Below are 22,259 nucleotides of genomic sequence, written 5' to 3' on the forward strand. Positions count from 1 at the left end.
TAGACTAGAAACTGATCCAGCATTGGATCTCTAGCTCAACACTACATGCATCCTGCAAACGCGCCCGAGGAAGCTACATCTGGGAAATTGCTTGCTCACTACGATGAACCGCGAGTTCACCAGTGAGATCGAGATCTCACGAGCTCTAAACAAATCGGAGAAGCTTCTGCATATCGTTAGAGTGGGTTTTTGAACTGCGAAGTTTGCAGTGCAAACATGACGTCCCGAGGCATCTATTGCAGGCGGTGATTGGTACTGGCCATATCATCCAAATAAGCAGACGATACACGAGTGCATCAATGATTTGCGAACGACTACCTACTAAGAGATCGTGACATGTGACGTTGAACGTGTTTCGGCTATTGGTATTTCTATTGCTCGCTGAGATACGCTTTGAACCCATGGAACAGCGGCATGCTACCAGGCTGGTAGTACCAGCCACACTACCTTGACTCGGTCTTTCTATCTCGAGGTAGATGCCTGTACGGACTAAACACGTCGAGTAGATGGGCTACGCCCTAGAAGTAAAGCGAAGTCAAGCGGCCTATCACGTGCCGTCTCAACTTCCTGCTAGTATACAAATGCGCCTTCCACAATGATGCTGTCAGCGAAATGATTGTGCATACATTCTTCCAGACCCGTCACCGACTACCATTCTGCCACTTAGGCTCCATCACATCACCAGATCATGGCTACCACTGCTGCAGCCCCTCGATAAACAACGCTCTCTAACGATGCTGCTTATAATAATCAGCTTATTCGACGAAGAGGACGAGTGCATACAAGCAATGAAAGAGCTTCTCAAGGCGTACCGAATATGACCACGCGATAGTTGGGGGATCAACGCGGTACGAAAGCTCGCCACTGAAACGGTCATGCAGAAACATTATCCAGGATGTCGGGATGATCGACCAGGACGGGGCTGCGCTGAGTTAACGGCTGCCCCCGAGGGCTCAGCCGACAACAATAGTTCGATCTCACCACCAGATATGTGGAACTTCTCACATACAGTTGTAAAGCACTGTGGTTTAGATGGAATAACAGCCGACTCCCATTGGATCGACACCATGGTGACCTGCACCATACCAACATCTTCCCGCGCAAGGTTAAACAGCTCGCACTACCTGCGGCATGAGCTTGCATACAGCACTGCAGAGCGCCAAGGCACTCCGGCGAGTCATGACATCCAAACAATGGTCGAATAATCTAGTGATATGAGACTCATCGAAGGCGTCCTGTCGAGCCACGAGAGCATCTTCTATAGTGCTCTTCAATAAGGGAGCTACCGCAAGGATATCATCTGTGGATGCTATAGTTTCGATACAGCTGACCTAAACCCACTCTTAGCATGGCTACTTCTTTATGCCCCTACCAGTGCTCCAGGGGACATCGAGTTCCACTTCCGCACGAACGCTCTCCGCCATACTTTCCAATTGAATGCATCGGGCACCTTTGTATGGGCTGCCCAGTAACCAAATAATGCGACTTGAGGCGGCGACAGCCTCCCGATATGATCCGATGCTGCCGCCACCGGCATGAGCATCTTTGTGACACTATCATCAGGTCGAATAGTACACGCTTCTATGGTCCCTGAAAAGCGACAATTCCTTGCATTCAATCACGTTACCCCCACGAGCTATATCGCCCAAGTGCAGAACCCCGTCCTCATGCGCTTCCACAATCGCATTGACACACGTATGGCTCAGCTTCCGCGAGTGGAAGTTCATTCTGGCCAAAGCAAGGAGGATTCCTGAGATCCGACCACGATTCATAGCTCTCCCCGCAAAGCTAGTTATAGACCTACTGGCTGCCTGTGCAGCTGTAATACTCTGGCATTCCATTGGCTCCTTCTGTTGAGGTAAACTCTTGGTGAGCACTACTACGATGCAATCTACCAAGCTCTTTGATCGATAAGATAGGAAAGCGAACGTATCCAATACTTCACATAACTGATCAACAGGACGGAGCATGTCATCGAGGAATGGATCCACACATAACTGGGCAATACATCTCCTGGGGACATCTGGAAGGCATTGTTCTTCACATATCTCACAACTTCATCAAGCACTTCCTCATCTAGCACCTGTTACCCACTGATGACTGTAGGCATACGCAAGTGATAGACCTCACATTCAACTTCCTATATGCACGGCATAATCTCATGACGCTGGCCGCATCCACGAAGGATCTCTTGGCGGCCCAGACAGATAATATGCCCGTGAACAGACTCTCTTGATACAGCCTGAATATGGTGAACCCGTATAAGCTAGCGATACTAAGGCAGCAGCAGCAACTACTCCACGCTCGCAGATATTTCAGCAAGGATAGACACTTGTGCAGGAGAGAAAAGCTGCAGTTTCTTCGATGCGGAATCAATGAGACTGCTCATGACCGTCCGCAGGCCGGTGTCTTTCAATACCTGCCGAGATCAGTCACATTACCCTTACAGAGCATATCCGTACCGAGTCACTGGTAGCAATACCGCTCATCAAGTGACAGTAGTCCTGAGGGTTGAGAATACTAGACAAGTGCTGCACCCTAAGAGCCAGTAAGTACCTGTTAATGAGACCGTGATACTACTCAAGAGTGCTGCATCGAGTCACCAGAAAGCTCGATCTGTGTGCTTATTCTGTATTGCCTTAGACACAACACTTGATAGTTGGGGAACAGTAAGCTTAGGCAAATCTTCAATCTTCCGCAGCCGGAAGAGGGAGGTCGACTTGGAAGCAGGCAACATAACTAAATGTAATCTACGTGAGGGAATGAACAACCATCATCAGACATTCAACCCAAATTCATCCTACTTGGGAGAAAGAGCTACAAATATATCGTAACGACTTAAGTCTCGATATCCGAGGGGATAAACTATTCGAAATTGTATAGAAATGATACCAGAACGGCAGCAAGTGTATACGTTATCAAGTACAGTAGGTGAGTGAGAGTAATGTCTCCAGAAGGAGGCCACTCAAGCCTCATGCACTGGCAAAGCCATCTGACGGGATAGGAGATGGGATAATAATGCGTTTCCTATTCCTCCTTCGATGCTTCCTTGGTTTACCGTTTGGTGAGACATTGCCTGCCTTATATGCCACAACCGGGCCACCTGCGAATACTCTATACGCTAGGTACATTTGGGATAGACTGAGCAAAACCACCATGTACAGGAGCAACTTGATGATGGTGTCGGAGCCCAGTGATGTGAATAAGTCTGGCAATAGCCCATCATCACTGAATTCGGAATGTCCATGACCAGTACGACGTTTCATCTCCGAGATATCCTGCTCATGGTATTTAAGGTCGGCGAGGAGAGTGTTGACATTGGTGGCTAGATTGTGGTAATTAGCTTCCAACTCAGTCATCTCCTCGATAAACCTCAGCAGTGGAGGGCCCTCAGCCACATTCTCAACAGTGTCATTGTGGTCTCGCCCACCTCCGTCATTGTACGATGAGTTCCCAACTTTCCACGGCTTGGAAGTGCTCCCACTCTGCTCCACATTAGACGCTTTTGCACCAGGAAACCTAAAGTTATCATATTGTGAGGATATACTTGTGCCATTTGGGTTTAAAGCCGAGCAGTCAGTCAACGACTTCAGGCTTTGTTCAGTAGCAAGTTCCATCTTCTCCGCACTGATGAACGCTGCTGGATGCTTCTGAACCTCGTAACGTTTCTGCAGCTTACCAATACTCTGTATCATAGTACTACCAAATATTTGAACACGGGTCAAAGTACACATCGCATAACCTTCCATAGTGTGACTTGTCAGTACTCTAATTTTAATGTATTTAACATAGCATTTAGCACACCTGCTAGTATGTGAGAGATCAAACCATTGTTGAGTCTCTGTAGGATCAGTTTCGATCTCCCCAAGAACACGCCAGGTATCAGTTGGATACTTGCGGGACCCTAAGATTTGCAGATGACGGAAAGTCGATGAGAAATACTCCTTAGTGTCGAGGGCAATCTTCTCAACATATGTGTCATCATCCAAAGCGAATGTTATCCACTTCTTACGGAGATCACACTGACACATCATATACTTACCATCATCACCATTTAATACATCACTAGGATGAGATAATCCATCAGCTGCACCGAGAAGCTTCGCTCCGCCATTTACCGAAGCATGATCGACTAACGTCCGAGTCTGAGAATTTGTGTAGGGCGCCCCTCGGATGAACAGCCTGTCTTTCCGTTGCATATAATCACATAATCCACTCGAGCAGGGCACAGGCTCGGCACCGGCACTTGGGCTAATCGGGGACCGATTCAGAGGAGGTGGAGGACTCACTCTTGTAAATACACGCGCCCTCTCCAACATCGAAGGAGTTATGACATCATCATTCGGGCCGACTGTACAAACCGATAATAGAGCCCAAGGCTTACATATGGTGTCCGTTACCGGGGTCCGCCAATACCGTCGCCAGAGCTCCTCATCCTCCGGGTAAGACCAATCCTTTAGAGGTAGACCACGACATGGGCAGACCAGGGAAGAGATGGACGAATTAAATGGGGCCTCTGTCGGGAGTGGAACATCGGCTGATACATTATAGGTCCCGCTGGATGCGGACGACGGGCGAACATCCACCAGATCTTCCGAGACCTGAATTTCTGGCGGACCAACTCGCATATCCGCATTCGATGCGGCACTGCTGTTGCCATATGATACGTCGGCTTCTCCTCGGCAGAAGGGTAGGAAGAGCAAAACAATCCAAGTATGTTTGAGCATTGATATTTGTGGGTGAGTCAAACAACTGACAATGATCTTCCTGAGAGAATCAGAAATGCCCTCTCGTAGCGGAAAGACGACAAGTCACCAGAACCTCATGAAACCGGTACACTCGAGTCCACATGTTCATGGGCGTCACTGCTGGTATTCCGAAGGAGGCATGGAATGAGGTGTTCAAGCTCAGTGTCCATCAAGGTCGTGAGCAAACCAGTCATCCACCTACTCATACGCTCAAGAGACACAATAACAGACCTCCGTTTGTCAGATGGTGTGGGAAGATCGTCCTCAGAGATCGTCTCACTAGTCTTCTGAAACAGTACCAGCGAGAATTATCGCATGACAACTGATATTTAAACCCTCACACGATAATCTTCCGAGTGAGTCATGCCGCTGTTAATCGTTCTCTTCACTATTGAGCGGCACAAAGACGTCGATGTGACTGCCTCGGATGTTGGTCTCGATCCAGGCGACCCATCACGTTCTGGAAGGATATCCGATGACTGAACCACATAGACTTACCAGGTAGTCCGATTTCTAAGAAGACCCGTATAGCGACTACGGCCTCAGCGAAATACTCACGTGCCTGTGATAGGAGGGCACCACAGGCAATGAGTACACCGAGTCGGTGTAGCGACATCCACTAACAAAGTCAGCTACCTTCAGCTCCTCTACTGAGAGGGAAAGACTTCGATCAGGTACGGGTACGTCGCCCAGGAGCAATGTCAGGGCCTCCTCTGAGTGAATCCATATGTGTAACAAATCAGCACAGTCCTCAATATCCCTACCTTCGCTGTGGCAATCGCTTGTTATGCCCTCAGCATCTTGCAGGTAGGAGATGACCATATCAGAAACGCTAACAATAAGCGCCTCTGATGCCGCCAATAAAGGTTCACTGACTATACTCTCAGGCCGTCTCTGCTGCCGAGCAAACGTGACTACAGGAAGATACGAGAATGCGAGGAGTTGTTGCGCATGCTACTGAGTGGACCACCTCTGCCCGATTTGACGAGCCTCAGGTAACTAGCGGGAGATAAAGAGTTGTGCGAAATATCTACGTCACTAGCGCTCCGCTTCATTATAGGTCCTCCTCCATCTCTGAATATCGGAGCACCTACTACTTCCGTGCTGTCACTTTCGAGATTCCCTACACGCCATGCCTGATCAGTCAATGGAGGAAAGTTGGTCATGACACATAGACGATGAGCAGATTCGTACACATTCTTTGAGGAGTAATAATTGGCGTATGAGAAACAATTCCCCATACACGTGTTTCATGGCCATGCATATCTCTTTCGGAGGAGCAGCATCGATGGGAGGCTTGAGCATCAAAGCTGCGGCATCAGTGACAGATCGAACACATGCTTCACATGCTCCTTTAGTCAGATAATGGCATACAGTCGCCTCTATAAGTGGCGGTATGGTAACTATAAACGCCGCAGTACGACATACAGTAGGGTACCTAAAGATAGCGTGGTCCTGACTGTCCTACGTAGGGGGTATAGCTCTTACCATCCATTTAGGCTCGTACGCATCAATGTTCCAATGGCTCGCTTTTCCTCGTTTGTTACCTACGAAAAGAGTCATAATAACTGACAAAATCCCAAGACATAATTACGGCAGGAGTATCGAAGAGGCGTGCAGGATATTCGAGATCCTCGGATGATGGAACGTAATCCAAAATATTATCACTGATGTAGTGTTGGATGGCGGAGTCGAGCGTCGCCCGTGAGATATCGAGTAGCCTATTGTAGCAGCACTCTACTGGCTGAAATGGTAGCCTCATGCCCACTCAATTAGGGCTGCATGCACAGGTCTCATTAATGGCTCTAACAGCAGCCCCTCGGAGTGCAGATCAGGTCCACCGTGATATTCGCCGAGGAGGAGTATGTCATTGTTATCAGATACCCCACCCGAACCTTGTATCTATAGCAGCCTGGTCCATCAGAATAGACTTACGATCACTCACTGCTTTAAAGAGCATCACGCATAACCTGCTCAGTGAAAATATATTCTTACACCCGGCAACATGATCCCGTAAAGAGCTGAAACAGAGATACAACACCCTTGGGGGCTCGGCTGGGCATTCGAACGGTTATAGGCAGTAGATCATGGACGCTCACTTGATGATAACGTGGCCATAGCACTCTTGCATCATATCGAGGAAATGCTCGTCTTTGTCCTTGAAGAAAACACATGTCCTCGGCCCAGTGTCCACAGCTGCCATGAAAGAGTGTCAGTCAGCGTATGAATAGGGACATCCGCACTACACTCACTGAACAGGCTCCCATAGGTAGTACACTCCCGATGAGCCAGTATGATGATACTGTCGCAAATCTGACGATTCTATGGGGTGTTGATGATGCAGTAACAGCAGTCACCCGTGATACAAGAAGGTCCAATTCGTCGTATTGATGGTGTATAAATGAAGGTAGAATACTATCAATCATAGACTGTATAAGATGGTATACAGCCCTCCGCCGCGTAAAACAGTAGTAACGTTTCACCTAGAGTGAACACCTACCACATGCGGTTCACAGCTCCGCCAGTTCACCAGAGAGATGGCCTGCTTTCGTTCCTGTGACCTGTCAGGTCCTTTTCCCTCATGAAGCCATAGTTCTGCGACCTACCACAACCATTAAGTCTATGAGTCCGTGATACTGTCCTGAGCTGCTTCGCAAACTTATCTTGATCATACCTCGCTTGAACTTATGAGGTTCCTTAGTTTTGCCTCTGCAATAACCACCTCTCGAAAGCCTTCGTAAGCCTCCAACTGGAAATCATTTCGAGACGAATGCTGCTGTTCAGCCACCTGGAGCAGTATCAGCACAGACGGAGCATGAACGAAGATAAACAGTCCTAGTCGGTACCCTCGAGGCCTCATCTTCGATGATGGCTTCGTTCAACTTGGATGACGAAGCTGTTTCCAATATCTCAATGAAGTCGCTGCTCAACGACTTCCATCGCCGCTTTCCTGGGTCGGATACTTCCTCCCTCATTCCAATGGGGGTCCAACGACTCGGACTGCTGTTGTGACGAGATGCACTCACGTTAATACGATACATCGAGTAGAGTGTTGATATCACAGCTACAGCTAGTATGACATCGCGGAGAAATGATCCGTTATCATTTATCCAACGGGAGGCCCATGAGACATATAGGGGGCTAGCGTGAGGGTGAGGGGCGGCAGTCTTGTAGGGGTGTGCTCCTACGTCCAGCACTCCCTGGGTATTATGCAGAGAGGCCTTATCCCTTTCACGTATCTTGCCGATCAACTCCTCGACCTTAGCTGATAGTTGATGATAATTCGTTTCCAACGCCGACATCTCTTCCACAAACCTAAGTAGCGGCGGACCCTCGGAAATGGCAGCCTCTATCCCTGCCTCGAGGGGCGGAGGTGATGGAGCATCTCGATTGTTAAAGCTTTGACTTTCGTCATCCTCCCCTTGCGAAGGCTTGCCCACTTCTACAGTAGGCGACTTCAACAGCTCATCATGCGAGTCCCGCTTCTCAGGGCATGTCTCCACAGCGGAAAGGGTCTGCTCTTCCGTAGGGTTTGCATCCACGGGCCGCGAGGTAGACATCGAAAGTGACTCGAGCATGGCGGATGTAGACTTAATGAGTGCCGAGGCATCGATCGACGCCGCTGCGTGTTTGGGTGCTTCGTATTTCCTTTGCAGCCTGTGGAGATTCTGAAGCAGTGTACCACCAAAGAGCTGTAAACGAGTGAGAGTGCATATCCCATAACCTTCCATAGTGTGACTTGTCAGTACTCTTATTTTGATGTATTTAACATAGCATTTAGCACACCTGCTAGTATGTGAGAGATCAAACCATTGTTGAGTCTCTGTAGGATCAGTTTCGATCTCCCCAAGAACACGCCAGGTATCAGTTGGATACTTGCGGGACCCTAAGATTTGCAGATGACGGAAAGTCGATGAGAAATACTCCTTAGTGTCGAGGGCAATCTTCTCAACATATGTGTCATCATCCAAAGCGAATGTTATCCACTTCTTACGGAGATCACACTGACACATCATATACTTACCATCATCACCATTTAATACATCACTAGGATGAGATAATCCATCAGCTGCACCGAGAAGCTTCGCTCCGCCATTTACCGAAGCATGATCGACTAACGTCCGAGTCTGAGAATTTGTATAGGGTGTCCCTCGTATGAACAGCCTGTCTTTCCGTTGCATATAATCACATAATCCACTCGAGCAGGGCACAGTCTCAGCGCCGGCACTTGGGCTAATCGGGGACCGATTCAGAGGAGGTGGAGGACTCACTCTTGTAAATACCCGCGCCCTCTCCAACATCGAAGGAGTTATGACATCATCATTCGGGCCGACTGTACAAACCGATAACAGAGCCCAAGGCTTACATATGGTGTCCGTTACCGGGGTCCGCCAATACCGTCGCCAGAGCTCCTCATCCTCCGGGTAAGACCAATCCTTTAGAGGTAGACCACGACATGGGCAGACCAGAGACGAGATGGACCAATTAAGTGGGGTCTCTGTAGGGATTGAAACCTCCGCTGATCCAGTATCACTCCCGTTTGATAGGGCAGGCGATGAAGACAATGCGGGATCAGCCAACCAAGGTACGGGCCAATCGGTTTTCATGTGAGGGCGATCAATCTGTGTAGTCTCATTGACAATCGACGACAAGTTATCCTGGTCGTATGACGAAGCTGATTGGCATAGTATGAGAGAGGTAACCAGTAAGGGGAACATACCTAGCTGAAATTGTGACTACACATGCTCCTAAAGTACCGAAGTCTCAAATCAGCGAGCCAGTACTTCTTCCACTCACTCAACAGGGCTAGTGTCAGTAGCATTCGGCAATGGAACAACAAACAATGGTAATGCTTTGCGACCTACGGCTCACTTCCTCAATACAACTGATTCAACTTCCTGACAAAGAAGATGATGAATAGCCTATGCCAATACAAAGAAGGACCCTCTTCTACCTCAGGTGACTGTTCCATAGTCTTGTCGAACAGTCTAGAGAGCTCACACGATAGATCGGTCGACGACACCGATGTGTCATGGGATAAACCCTAAGCGAAGACCAACGATGCTCGTTTCCCAAGGAAAATGAAACTTGATCCAGCCTTTCTATACGAAAGAGAGTGAAAACCAATATTAGGCGTACATTCCTTTCTAGTTCCCGACACACGTCTACGACTCGAACATGTATTGGCTGGAAGAGGATGGCCGTCGTACTATCACGAGGCTCTTTGGACGTCGACGAGTCAGATCCTGAGTCAGACGATGATCACCATCGTGAACAAAGGGACGCCTCACCATTAGCGGCTGAAGGTTCGGACAATGTGAGATAGGCTCTCATCATAGAGACTACAACTGGTATGTCAGCCTCTACCTGCTAGATGAGTTGGAGAGCAACTTAGGTGTATGTGGACTTCCCTACCTTATCCATAGTGGACTTCCATGCTGCTTCGATATCACCAGCAAGGGTAGGTCTCTCTGAGAAACGTAAAGGCATATACACTCAGCAGAAGCCCTAGATAAATCATTACCATCATCACAAGGAGGAGTCTTCGCTACATAGACCGTCGTCAAGGGGATGGTGAGACGTGCAGTGATGTGAGCAATTAGGCGATCGCATGCAGACTTGAGCTGAGCCTCGATATCCCGCTTCACATCAGATTGTCTGGATTGGATCACCGGTGTGAAAGTCGACAATATTCTAGAGGGTACATTGAATGCGGAACCTGAGTGCCTGTTCAGCACGAATCGTAAAAAATGGAATACCACTACCTGTCGAATGTTGTTGTTGCTGTACACCCCACCCTTGATGGGTAACTGATGGTACATGGCCAGGTAATCGTAGGGATAGGACATCCATTAAACTATGCTTAACGTTAGAGAAGTCCAGATATTGTGATGAGCTCACCAGATCAACATCGAATGAGGCAATCTAAGGCAATAACATCAGCAGTACTTATGAGTACCAAGATGAATTCAATCGGACCCACCTGTTCTCGAAGGATCAACAAATGGCGTATGGTGAAAAGCGCCTCGTTGAGAGTAGTCCAACCATCAATATTATTGTCTTTGGATGTATCGTGAGAGTCTCTCTCTTCAGAGTAACTCCTCGCAATATCAACTGCTGCTATGTCGATAGTCTCCAAGCATGCCGATACAGCCTCATAAGCAAGGCTTTGGAAAGTCGTTGTCTCCAACACAGGAAGTATCTCAGCCAATATCCATAACGTCTTTCCCAGTGTTGGGTACCTGCCCAGCATTAAATCAATGCTGCCGACATCACTCTCCTAATCCATTACCAGCCTCTGGTGGATACTCTCATTAATCGGCCATAAGCATCAATCTCGGGATGGACCTGATAGACATGATGGGTAGAATTCATGACAAGGGCCTACCGTTAGTGCATCATGTTCGAAAAGCCGCAGAGGATACTCAAGGTCCTCTTTAGATGGGACAAAGCCACGGATATCATCTCTTATGTAGGTCTGTGTCCTGTATATCAGCCTTTCCTGCACATCCTTCAGCAACCTAACTTTGTTGTAGGCGGTATGGCAGGAGTATGAGGAACATCTCACCTGTACACCACTGACAGGACAGGAACAAGCAGAGAGTTCTCTTCTGAACGTCCATCGGCATCAGGGGGCTGCTTCGCTCGGTTAATGTCGTAGGAGTCGAATCCTTCTGGAGCCAGGATCTGATAGGTAGAATGGAGCATCGAGCTTGAGCGTTGCAAACGTACCTCTCGCGAGATGAGCTCTGCCAAACTCTTCAGAGTCTCGACCTTCTGACAGGAGACAATTTTGGATCGAAGGAACCTATATCCGCTCATGGGGGAGTCCTTGAAGACAGACGACTCACGCATAGAGAGGTTTGCCGTAACAATTGCTGAGGAAGCCTTCAATAGGTTCGTCTGCTCCTGGGGCTAAGCCAGTGGACTGGGAAGCACTCGGAGACCCAGTGGCTATACTGCTCGCATCGCCACCTGCATAGTGATGATAAGGATAGGCTGTTTTAATAGGAATAGTATGACCGAAGTATTGAGTGTAAGTCCTACACTCCGCTTTGGCCAAGGACAGGACCTGTCGGCAGACCTAGAAGAGTGAGAGTAATGATGAGCGTGATGGCAAGAGTCGAGTCACATGTCTCGTGTATGGTAATATCTGACTCTCCTCTCCTTCAAGTATATTCTCATCGTTACCCTCACCGGCTGCCATGTCATCCAACATACTATTTATCCGCTCAGACACATGAGCCTGCCTTACTGTACAGTAGTATTGATGTACCTATCCATCGCCTATGATGCAGAGGGTTACAAGGATTTACCGCATAGATAGTAGCGACATAATCATCATTCCCACAACATACACTATTGAGGACATCTATGATAGGACGGACCTGAAGCATCCAGAAATTCACTACTCAGATGTAAGTCGATTGTAGACTATCACCTCAGCCGCTCGGGCATCCTGATAACCCTGATAGAGGCTCTTACACACTTCTTCATGCGATCCAACTGTCTGATATGGTATAGGATAACAACCCTAGCACCCAACCTAGGATACTCACTACCTTCAATTCTCGCCCAGCTTCATCCAGGAGCCTCATAAGGTGGGATCTCACAGCAAAACATGCTCGAGATCGTAGATGGGATATTTGTGATAGACAAGCAGGTGCCTGAGGTGGCGATAATTTCCAGGAAATCCCCCCTCCCATAATCTCAAGGGCTAGAATGCATCGGGTAGCTCACCATCTGATAATCGTAATGTTCCTCCATGAACGCCGTTATAGTATCCAAACGGTGAAAAAGATCCTGTAGGCCCTCGGCAGTATCAACACTGGGAGGGAATAACTCGGATACATCGTCAGTGTTCCCCGAGCTTAGGAGGCTCATCTGTCTGAGAAGGCAGCAGCCTCCAACGTGAACAGATATCCCACTCTGCATACCATACCTCGTTATCTTGTTGACGTCGTCAAAGATGGCCAGCTTGGATGATATGCTCTCCGCCGTTACTTCCAGGACATTGTGATCCTGAAAGAATCAATGAGTTCTCATTCCCGGATCATGCTGACCATCCACATTATGCGAGTTCCACATCCTATAACTACACACACGGCCAACTAGCCTGTGACTATAGTATCCAAACATGAAGCTTAGATGTGCTTGCGCCACCGCTGTTTTTACATGTGCATGAGTGCATTTGATATACAGGACCCTCGCATACAATCCATCCCATACTACCCTCATCATCTTTTCGCAACGCTTATGCAACTGTGTGGTCTTCTCCACCACTTGTTCACGTTCGGCGTCAACTTCGTCCAGGAGAGCTAAACTATCCCTCAATTTGTCATTAATGCTGGTATATGCATCTCTGACATCAATAGCATTCTGCCATCGTTCACGACCTAGCAAGGGGATACTATCACCATCGCATAGTGCTACCTGCTAAAAGGAGCAGTGCTACCTGCAGCATCCTCTTTACTCGCCTGTTGCTCTTCTAATTGTGCGTAAGTCTTATAAAACTTCTCATAGACATCACGTGGCGTAACACAGTCGTTATTACCATCAGCCTGAAAGCATAGCAGGTAACGACGTTATAGGGCAAACGATTGTGTATCGTCTATCAGCGTGACCACCTTGGTATCGACGAGCCGCTGCCAGGACTCATCAGTCATCCAATAATAACACCGACTAATATCCTCAGCATGATGGTCAGCCCAGCTGGCCGCTATATCGTCCAAGACACGCTGCTGTTCAGAGGATAGTCTCTAAGCCAATAACCCAAACAGAGTACTCCAGGGATATGTAAACCTCACTCTCACCGAGAAATCCTCCTTCGATCGGTGCCCTTGGTCAAATGGTCGTTCTCTTGATGGTGATGCCGCCTGGTCGTCGTCAAGAGTAGTCATGAGGTTTGAAAAGCATCCAAAAAACTAATCATCATAGCCTGATCATCGAAGCGTCAATATCGGTTTCTTAATAACAGCAGATACTCCAGGTCTACAGGGCTTAACAATGACGCAAGCACTACCTGCTAACTGGTATGCTCGAATCAGTGTCAAGTTACGAGTAGCTCTGGAATACAACTGGGCTCCTAGTTATTACCATAGGAGTATTCACCAGGCCCCTGGCTATGCTATATACATAGGGATGGCCACCACTACTAGGGTGAATGCGGCCAATAGCAGCATATATCATGATATCACGTATTTCAGTGTTTGTCAAAACGGCATATAATAACAAGGGGAGGGGTGGATGAACATGTAAAGCGTCCCTGCATGAATAGCATTGAACCCTCATGCGCCCCACTGGCTAGTGACCCTGCCACATTAGCATAGGTAGTTACAACGGGACTCTCGTCACGCAAGACAGGCTCAGTTGACGAAGAAACTGTAATGGCATTCAATCCTAGTAACCAGATGTGGTCTAGCGAAGGTCCCGCCCTCCAACACCTACTCCACCCCTCCCTCCTTCCCATATCGGAATTTGAGTATCCAAAAATAGGAAGTCCTCAGCGGACTTTACCCACTGGTATGCATGTGTAATTACGCTTGTTGGTGTACCACGTGGTACTGTTAGATACATATGGAAATCCTCTGTCCACCAGACCAGGAAGCACTCGTATGTTGTACAAAGGCAAACCTGAGAACTACTAAAACCACCACCACCAGCAACAGCAGCAGCAAGGATACCAAGCCCCACCTGTTGTGGAAGTGACATGCCGAGTTGACCTGATGACGCTAGCCTGCCACTGGACTCCTCTCTGGACCGCATTACCTCAACACATTGTGCATAACGGGTGTGAATCTATACGGAGGGAATTAGTCTGGAATGATGAAATAGAGTACTACCTCTTTCACTATGTGACCTCTGGATATACCCTCAACATTATAGTCCACTCTAGAAGAGAATAGCTGGGATGATGCAGGAAGGTACATCGCTGCATGTATCACCTATATAACAAATGCTTGAATATCATATCGAGAGAGAGCATACCAACCTTCTCTAATATCTTGATACCCTCAGGAGCAGGAGTGTACCTCCTGGATTCTAATGTCTGGAAATCCCCCAGTGTCTGTAGAAGGGCAGGGTCACTAGCAATACTAATTGGAGCCGCATCAGAGGCTGCCTGGATGTCCTTGACTATACCAACAGGTGTTAGCATGCGTGATACATGGTCTGCCGCTTTTTGACAGGAATAGAAAGCATCCTGATCTGGACTGGCACAGAGAAATACAATAAATACATCACCAGACAACCGCTGGACATAAGAGTAGACAAAGGATCCACGGTCTAGGCCAGCGGGTAGACATACAGGAGACCTATAGACGATAGAGATGGGGGAGTCCGGCAGACGAGAGTATCATACCAGCATGATCCTGATCTCAGGGATCCAGATGCGATGGTAAGGTTGATGAATGTTGGCATATCGCAGGGCTTCAACAGCCTCGATGAATCGGATACCATAGCTGAGATGGAATAATAGAATAGATGTATGGAAGCACTTTAATGAAATAAATACTCACCTGCAACACGATGACCACCGAGTATGATGGCGGCAAAACAATGAGAGGATAGCGATCCAGCAGGTCTGAGTCCCAATAATGTGTTGATAAGCTTATCCCTCGTCGATCGATGTAATGGTAGGGGTTCAAAGCATGACAAATCTAACACAGTACATCAGAATGGATGTTAGCCTGCCGAGGGGTTGTTACCATCACAAAGCGTTATCAAGTCTCGTTCACCCCATCGAATAATGTTGGCCAGGACACTCTCTGTGCCACCAAGTAGGGCCCGTACATCGTAGCTAGGCCGTTGTAGCAGCATCTCTTCAACTCGAGATGTTAAAACTGTTATCAACTGAAAGGCATCGTAGCGATGGTAATGAGCAAAGCGCCTCAAATACCTACTTGTCTATAGACGGCATTGAGCATTGACCTCAACTGTGCTAGAGGTACCGCTGGTAGAGGTGCTTGTTTCTTGTTATGAGCCGTTGTGTGTCGGCCTTTGCATATTGCCACCAACCACAAGGGCGTTCGATCTAGGAACACGAACCTATGTCGCATCCTTTCTGGGCTCTAATAGGAGGTATTTGGTCTTACCGAGTCCCACCAGATGTTGTAATGGACCTCAATGAATCGTCACTCACCCCACCCGACATGTGATAAAACTGTCCAAACTTGGACACTATCGCTGCCAATGCTCCACAGAAAGCAGACACTCCATCCGGGGAGCCATAGCGGGTATAAACCGGTTTACCTGATACTATTGGTGCAGAGGGTATGCAGTTCGTAGGATCCTACCACTGTATGTGAAGACGATAACATGTGTCCGATGCTTCCGGAACCAATCTCCGAATGGCCCATCATCAGCACTCTCATTAGCATACCGTTTAGTCTTAACAGAAAGAGTGGTCTGCTCCTCTGAGCTTGCTAATAATGGCCCTTGAGCATTATCGACCACAGCAGGCGCCACTGTGGATGACGTTGTCGAAGGCTCTCCGCCGTCTGCTACTACATCCTGTCCTTGTCCGGAGTCGATCGATGACATAATGATACTGCGAACAACGAATAATATGTGTAGTATTCATTAGCATCCTCTTCACTGAACTCAAGAGCACAAGCAAATACATGAACATCATCAGTGTTGAAGGTAGACATGCTAGAGAGTAGGGGTAGCGGAACATAGTGAGCACAAAGACGTGGTCATGATCGAAATACACGAGCTATAGACAGAGATATTGTAAAGTTTAGAGACGTGTAGTGATGATGACATAGAATTGTCAGTGTTGTCACCTTGACCTTTAGTTATATACAATAGTTATACCCTATACATCATGTATTAGAGCGTCCTTAGTTAGACCCATGATGGAGGGCACGGTTAATTCTGGCATCTTCATTACGATCTATCATATCCATAATACGTCGTTCCCTGCCCATAAATATCAAAACACAGTACCATCCCGCGCCGCCGCCGCTGCCCACTTCTCATTTAGTCCTTCCATTCCATCATCATCATTATCATCACCTCTCTTCGACTGAGGCTTCAATAATTGTAGAGGCCACTGACCTAATATCAACAGCCTACTTCAAGGAGCTCCCCGGCCATTAGGTATACTACCATCAGCAGCGGCCAGACGAGGTCCATTGCTAGCCTTATTAGGGTGCAGCAAACGTAACTGAATGTAGAGCTGGTATAAAGTCGAGTAATACAGACACTACCCTTCCAGCGTTGACCAGTAGAGGCTTCTGACTCGTCGATAAGATACTCGAGCCGGATCTACTGAGCCGTTTACCCCGACCAAGTGGCCGCCGCGTCTTTCTCCCTGCAACCATGCTTGGAGCACTAGCTCGAAATATTCTATTCACCTTTCCGGGAGCGTGTAACCGATGGCGGAGGCGGGACAGCAAGTTCGCCAAAGCGCCGCATCCTCTGTGGGCCATGCATTAGGAACCGTCTGAAGGTGTATCGTGCTGAAGATATTATAGCATAGTAATGAATACCGGCACAATTCTTTCATAGTTTCCTCCATGGGTACGTTGTGTGGAGGTCTGCTTAGACCTATCCGTGCTACATTGCATAGGAATGTTCTGAATTGTGGTTCGCTTAGACACCTAGAGCCTCTACAGGCATATCTAAAGCACTCCAATACTTCTTCTCGATTAACCTGTGAGCACTCCATCAACGTAGCCCAGCTCTTGTAGATCTAACTACCAAATAAGGGACGAAGGAAAGGTCCTTTGACAACTTCCACATCCCAGCAAGTGATAATTGATGTCTAGCTGCTTCTATAACATCAAAGGTTCCTGAATATGAAGTAATTACAACAGGGCCGATCATGCAACTACCACCCTCGATAGGATTATGTGGTATATAGACGTTTTTGAGGGCATAGAAATGGAATGTATCAGTTATAGCTCTGTTATATTTCAGCTCCTCCATAGACGGTGGAGCCCCAGCCAATGGTAGCATAGATGCCAAGACCAGAGCAGACGAGGATTGATCCTGAAGGGAGCATCCGGAGCCAAAGCTACTACTACTACTACTACTACTACTACTACCATATCCACATCGTTCCCGGCCTGCAGGCCAAGTTGGCCTGTAGCTCTGAACAGGGTATTCAACACTGCACGAGCCTGAACGAGAGAAGCATCAGCCATAGTCTGCTGATCTGAAACGTCACATGGCCAGCATTCCTCGTGTCACTGGGATATTCAGCCAGCATGTTCTGATACATATCGATCGCCTGACGTAAGGCTGAGGGTAAGCCATCCACACCTGCCGAGTTTAGCTCATAGACTTCCTGAGGGCAATACAAATCCAACATTCAATGAGCCTATATGTCCTACACTATCAACGATCAGAGCTCTTCCACTGGTATTGGAGGGTGATACAGTATCGGGAGATTCATCTGCTGCTGCAGTGGAACTAGTATTGGATACCTCAGCATGAGCCTGTAAGAAGCCATACACCTAATGCCAAGGTCGTACCTCTCTCACTGTATTGCCTAACTCCTCAGGTGCTATCGGTGAGGACGGAGATTCGACCGGAGAAGGATCTGAGAACACAGGACTTACAAAGGTACACTCCACATCGCCTGTTCAAGTTGGAAAGCAGTGTAGTAGAAAAGTGACGAACCGCTGTCCTACCCTCAGCTGGAGGTCCACCATCTCCAACAAGAGACTCTTTCATGTCTTTTTTCTCTACGGAGACGACATCATCCCGGTCCGTATCGTTGGAAGGCTGGGATGGTGGGGGGAGCTGTTTCTCTTCTTCTTCTTGATGCTGCTGCTGCTCACCACCATCGTCTTCCCCTATTGACATGTTTACTGGAGTAGCTGTGATAATAACATCCCGAATCACGCTTCGAACCAGGATCAACACAACGATGAACGTGTTGAAAACAAAGGACAACAGTTGTGAAGGTATTGGCTCAGGTGAACCAAGGTGGAGAAGTCCGGGAACAACATAGAGAATATGATCGGATGAGCTCCTATACCTGTGTATCGTGAGGAACCATAAGGGAGGAGCTCCAAGGGAAACCACCCCGATCGATAATGCCAATTGCGCTGTATCGAACGATATCTCCTACCATACCACGTACATCATAGGGTATAGCAGCAGATATCATGCTCTCTCTGATGGTGTCTCGGCACAAATTGTGTTGATACACCATGAGTGGGAGCTCATCCGCGAGCCCTGAGGGTCACGAGCGTATTCACCACTGCTTTGACAACCAGTATGTTACCTTCGGATGTGTTGATAGTTGTACCCTATCAACATCCTCACAATTGGGCGAGATATAACCTATAGGATTAATCCTTAGAGGCACCCACTGTCAATAGACCTGGCTTCCGAGTCACCATCCACAAACGGGGTCTCCGTCCGATATAGTGTGCAACCCCTGGTCTCCGTGACGGTTGAGAACACTATATCGACTTTCAGAGAGATCTCTCCACATTTCCATATCTCACGTTCCATGAGAACGATATCTGTGATCCTAGGTGCAGGAGTAAGGTCGGTATTACTCCATGGGATCATCAACAAGTAGTTCCAATCGTCACTGCTGTTGCAACGACGAATGAAGCCGCGTTCTCAAGCCTACTGCGACAGGCCTGGCATCATGATCCATAGGTGTGCATGGCCCATCTAGAGTTCATACAGCCCTCGCTCTAGAATCACCTGACGGAGTCTGGCCTTTCTCTGATGGATGATGATGGTTATGATGCATTCACCTCGCTGCATCATAGTCCGCTTACCCGTTTGCTTTTGAAGCAGTTATAGTCCTAAGCTCTTCTCAATAGTATGCGATGGTGGATAATTGTAATGCAGCTGATATCGCTACTCCTTCGAATCGTCTCTCAACTTGCCCGGGCATCACCCAGCAAGTCCTCAGACCGAATAGAGCACCATAAAACACGAGGGCACCTATTTAACTACATTACTCTATCATGTCAGAGTGTTTCGTCCCGACTAGCGGTGTCGATAAGGGAAATCAGCCCCGACATTCAGAGCTGGACACCATACGACCAGCAACTGTGGTAGCATTCCTATCCTCGCCTCCTCCACCTTCATTTAGATATCAGCTGTCAATCTCCTCCCGTGGGGCGCTCGCCATAATCCTTTGTACATTGCAATATGTCCATATAGAAGTATAACCCAACCACCCAAGAACCCTCAGTATTACGAGAATGAATCTCAGTTACATTGAGAGCTATTCTGAACATATCAAACTTTTTCTCTAGCTTGGCCTCAGATATATGCTGACGACCTGTTAATGAGACCTGTCCACCCCCTACCCATGGAACTCTACCTCAACCCATTCGTGAAGCGAGGCTCGCAGCGTACCAGAAGTGGTACTAGAGTATCTCAGTAGTCTCGCACCCTGTCGTCATACCAAGTATTACCATGCAGAAACCCCATCTCTCGAACAAGGATTCCGGTGCAATAACGAGTCGGGATTGATATGTGAATAATCATATCTAGCAGCAATATGTCCCTACCCTTCCTCACTCTATCCACAACAATATTCGACCGGGATGGAACTATACGCGATAATTGAACCCCATATACATCTCAGTTTCACAGTTGAGTGATAAAATCCAATCATCAACCGAGATAGGGAACCGCCATGCCCTACATCCAGTAGGGCACGTTATGGTCCGATCAGATTTGAGCTCCTTTCTTGCAGCCCATCTTACCATGCCCTACTACACACAACCACGTTACGACTTCATTCGGCTTTCCCTAATCATGCAAAGCCCCCTATACAACTAGACTTCCTACACATGCTCCACCCAGCACATGTTCCGACTAAGCACATCGCTTCCGTATGATGAACATTGATCGATGGTCCTCCTTACTTCAAAGCTATGTAGGATAACAATCTGGCAGCGAAAAGCTATCACAAAACGTGAACCCTACCCTTACAATACGTGACATACACGCACCAGTAAATTTATACGTTTGAATTTGATGCATCATTGCTGATAACCATAAGAATTCCACGAATCACTGAATGCACTCCAATAGCCATCCTTCTCGGCATAACGTCAAATGGATCGAGACGTAGCTAGGCGATTCATTACTCCCTTCCACAATGTACCCACAAACTACAAATTGTACGATTCTCCCAAACCTCTTCTCGCGGGGTCTTTCACCCGTCGTGTCCGCTGAGTTCGGAGTCGCGCTCGAACGATTCATGATTGCGAAAGAAGCCAACACAAACCTCTACTCCTACAACAATGCTCTAAGTTCAGCCAAACAACCAACCAACCCACTCCCCTTGAAACACGAACACGGTGATGATGATCACTGCAAGCTACCGTGCATGTAGTTTCCACGGTATGGAATTATATCACAATAGCGGAGGGACTAGAAAGTCTCATCCTCGAAGAACTCTCTATTAAACCTGAACAACAGCTGGAATAACTTAGGATATATGATAAGTACCTCTCTTGGAGAGGCGTGCTGCTTCTACTGGATCGGAATGAAGACCTCCTGGACTCATCATAAAGGCCCAAATCTTGGATGGTTGACTTCAGTTTATTATCCACGACGATATCATCATAATTATTATCATAATTATTAACGACAACCTCCTTACGGCAGAGTGGGCACTTGTAGCCATTACCGTGGGCATGTGTAACCATATCGATAACATGCTTACGGCATACATGATGGCCACAACCGCATACATCAACGGGTCGAACTAGCACCTAAACTCATCAAATCAAAGAGTGCACATCACGCTACTACCTACATCACAACACACTGGACAACTAAAGTCGTCCTTGGTTGACTCCTGTGTGAGGTGAGGCACTGGTGACCCTCTAGATGATACCGTGCTCACAGGGGAAGCATCATCCTGTCATAGACTGCACTACCAAGAACAGAGGTATCCTATCCTACCTCGACATGAGCAACAACCCGCTTGATTGGCTCCTCATCAACGAGCCTAGTGTATAAGTCAACAGCTGCAGGGGACGATACATGATCATCGTTCTCATCGTCACTAGCAGCCTCGACCTCAGCAGCATGCTTGATCAACTTTCGAGTAGCATCTCTCTCACGATCGATTGTATTCGGGGTAATAACCGCAGAGCGTACTCTTTTGCCGCAAACGACTGGCGATAAGTCATGCCCTACCATAAGAATCTCGGCAGACGCTTGAGAAGCTACAACCGGTGAGCGGGTTGCAGACGCAGATGCCGCACTCATAGCTAAACAGAAAGCTCTAATAAGGACAGTCGACAGATGTCTCCCGCGCTCTAATGCGCCGATGTCTGAGTAAATCTCGCTCGCCCGAAATTAACTCTGTCCTGCTTCGTCTTGGTGCGGCGCGCTGAGCGCGGTAAGAGATCTCTCTCGCCCCTCAAAAACAGGCTGTCAGGACGCTCGGCTTCCACAAGCTATATTTTTGAGGAAATTTTCATCCTAACGGTACCCCCCGGGGGGGGGGGGTACTTTACCGGCAATCCTAAGTTTCCTAGGATTCCTAACGTTAAAGGTGTACAAGAC

General features: G+C 47.9%; 8 protein-coding genes across 8 annotated transcripts; 1 reads left to right on the plus strand and 7 right to left on the minus strand.

The window, feature by feature from the left end:
* Nucleotides 1-886: 886 nt before the first annotated feature.
* Nucleotides 887-2,737, minus strand: Pmar_PMAR024371 (hypothetical protein; the record flags this gene model as incomplete). Its single annotated transcript, XM_002782643.2, has 10 exons — nt 887-1,075; nt 1,125-1,331; nt 1,373-1,590; nt 1,628-1,750; nt 1,805-1,949; nt 1,994-2,083; nt 2,131-2,242; nt 2,298-2,419; nt 2,463-2,556; nt 2,604-2,737. 10 exons carry the CDS (start codon nt 2,735-2,737, stop codon nt 887-889), a joined length of 1,434 nt encoding a protein of 477 aa, XP_002782689.1.
* Nucleotides 2,738-2,972: 235 nt separating this feature from the next.
* Nucleotides 2,973-4,199, minus strand: Pmar_PMAR024372 (conserved hypothetical protein; the record flags this gene model as incomplete). The annotated part of the gene is made up of 1 exon (XM_002782644.1): nt 2,973-4,199. The coding sequence occupies one exon, from the start codon at nt 4,197-4,199 to the stop codon at nt 2,973-2,975; it is 1,227 nt and encodes a 408-aa protein (XP_002782690.1).
* A 2,425-nt stretch (nt 4,200-6,624) lies between these two features.
* Pmar_PMAR024373 (hypothetical protein) lies at nt 6,625-6,951 on the minus strand (the record flags this gene model as incomplete). The annotated part of the gene is made up of 2 exons (XM_002782645.1): nt 6,625-6,718; nt 6,848-6,951. 2 exons carry the CDS (start codon nt 6,949-6,951, stop codon nt 6,625-6,627), a joined length of 198 nt encoding a protein of 65 aa, XP_002782691.1.
* A 577-nt stretch (nt 6,952-7,528) lies between these two features.
* Nucleotides 7,529-8,761, minus strand: Pmar_PMAR024374 (hypothetical protein; the record flags this gene model as incomplete). The annotated part of the gene is made up of 1 exon (XM_002782646.1): nt 7,529-8,761. The coding sequence occupies one exon, from the start codon at nt 8,759-8,761 to the stop codon at nt 7,529-7,531; it is 1,233 nt and encodes a 410-aa protein (XP_002782692.1).
* Nucleotides 8,762-9,604: 843 nt separating this feature from the next.
* On the minus strand, nt 9,605-16,399 carry Pmar_PMAR024375 (hypothetical protein; the record flags this gene model as incomplete). Its single annotated transcript, XM_002782647.1, has 33 exons — nt 9,605-9,646; nt 9,703-9,792; nt 9,888-9,994; nt 10,040-10,115; nt 10,164-10,219; nt 10,273-10,467; nt 10,514-10,673; nt 10,732-10,990; nt 11,041-11,096; nt 11,137-11,269; nt 11,317-11,435; nt 11,481-11,556; nt 11,600-11,832; nt 11,881-12,024; nt 12,065-12,136; nt 12,190-12,258; nt 12,311-12,415; nt 12,489-12,636; nt 12,691-12,770; nt 12,981-13,144; nt 13,204-13,309; nt 13,376-13,507; nt 13,562-13,672; nt 14,442-14,546; nt 14,591-14,639; nt 14,693-15,061; nt 15,109-15,208; nt 15,266-15,406; nt 15,455-15,599; nt 15,650-15,817; nt 15,889-15,998; nt 16,043-16,136; nt 16,298-16,399. The coding sequence occupies 33 exons, from the start codon at nt 16,397-16,399 to the stop codon at nt 9,617-9,619; spliced, it is 4,104 nt and encodes a 1,367-aa protein (XP_002782693.1). The 3' UTR covers nt 9,605-9,616.
* A 192-nt stretch (nt 16,400-16,591) lies between these two features.
* On the minus strand, nt 16,592-18,563 carry Pmar_PMAR024376 (hypothetical protein; the record flags this gene model as incomplete). Its single annotated transcript, XM_002782648.1, has 10 exons — nt 16,592-16,670; nt 16,724-16,808; nt 16,860-16,917; nt 17,454-17,545; nt 17,588-17,744; nt 17,801-17,875; nt 17,923-18,042; nt 18,089-18,193; nt 18,230-18,297; nt 18,389-18,563. The coding sequence occupies 10 exons, from the start codon at nt 18,561-18,563 to the stop codon at nt 16,592-16,594; spliced, it is 1,014 nt and encodes a 337-aa protein (XP_002782694.1).
* Nucleotides 18,564-19,690: 1,127 nt separating this feature from the next.
* Nucleotides 19,691-20,516, plus strand: Pmar_PMAR024377 (hypothetical protein; the record flags this gene model as incomplete). The annotated part of the gene is made up of 3 exons (XM_002782649.1): nt 19,691-19,777; nt 19,996-20,092; nt 20,431-20,516. 3 exons carry the CDS (start codon nt 19,691-19,693, stop codon nt 20,514-20,516), a joined length of 270 nt encoding a protein of 89 aa, XP_002782695.1.
* Nucleotides 20,517-21,113: 597 nt separating this feature from the next.
* On the minus strand, nt 21,114-21,959 carry Pmar_PMAR024378 (hypothetical protein; the record flags this gene model as incomplete). Its single annotated transcript, XM_002782650.1, has 4 exons — nt 21,114-21,150; nt 21,192-21,457; nt 21,502-21,606; nt 21,651-21,959. 4 exons carry the CDS (start codon nt 21,957-21,959, stop codon nt 21,114-21,116), a joined length of 717 nt encoding a protein of 238 aa, XP_002782696.1.
* Nucleotides 21,960-22,259: the final 300 nt, after the last annotated feature.

Source organism: Perkinsus marinus (assembly GCF_000006405.1).
Source record: "Perkinsus marinus ATCC 50983 genomic scaffold scf_1104296938708, whole genome shotgun sequence".
NCBI lineage: Eukaryota > Perkinsozoa > Perkinsida > Perkinsidae > Perkinsus > Perkinsus marinus.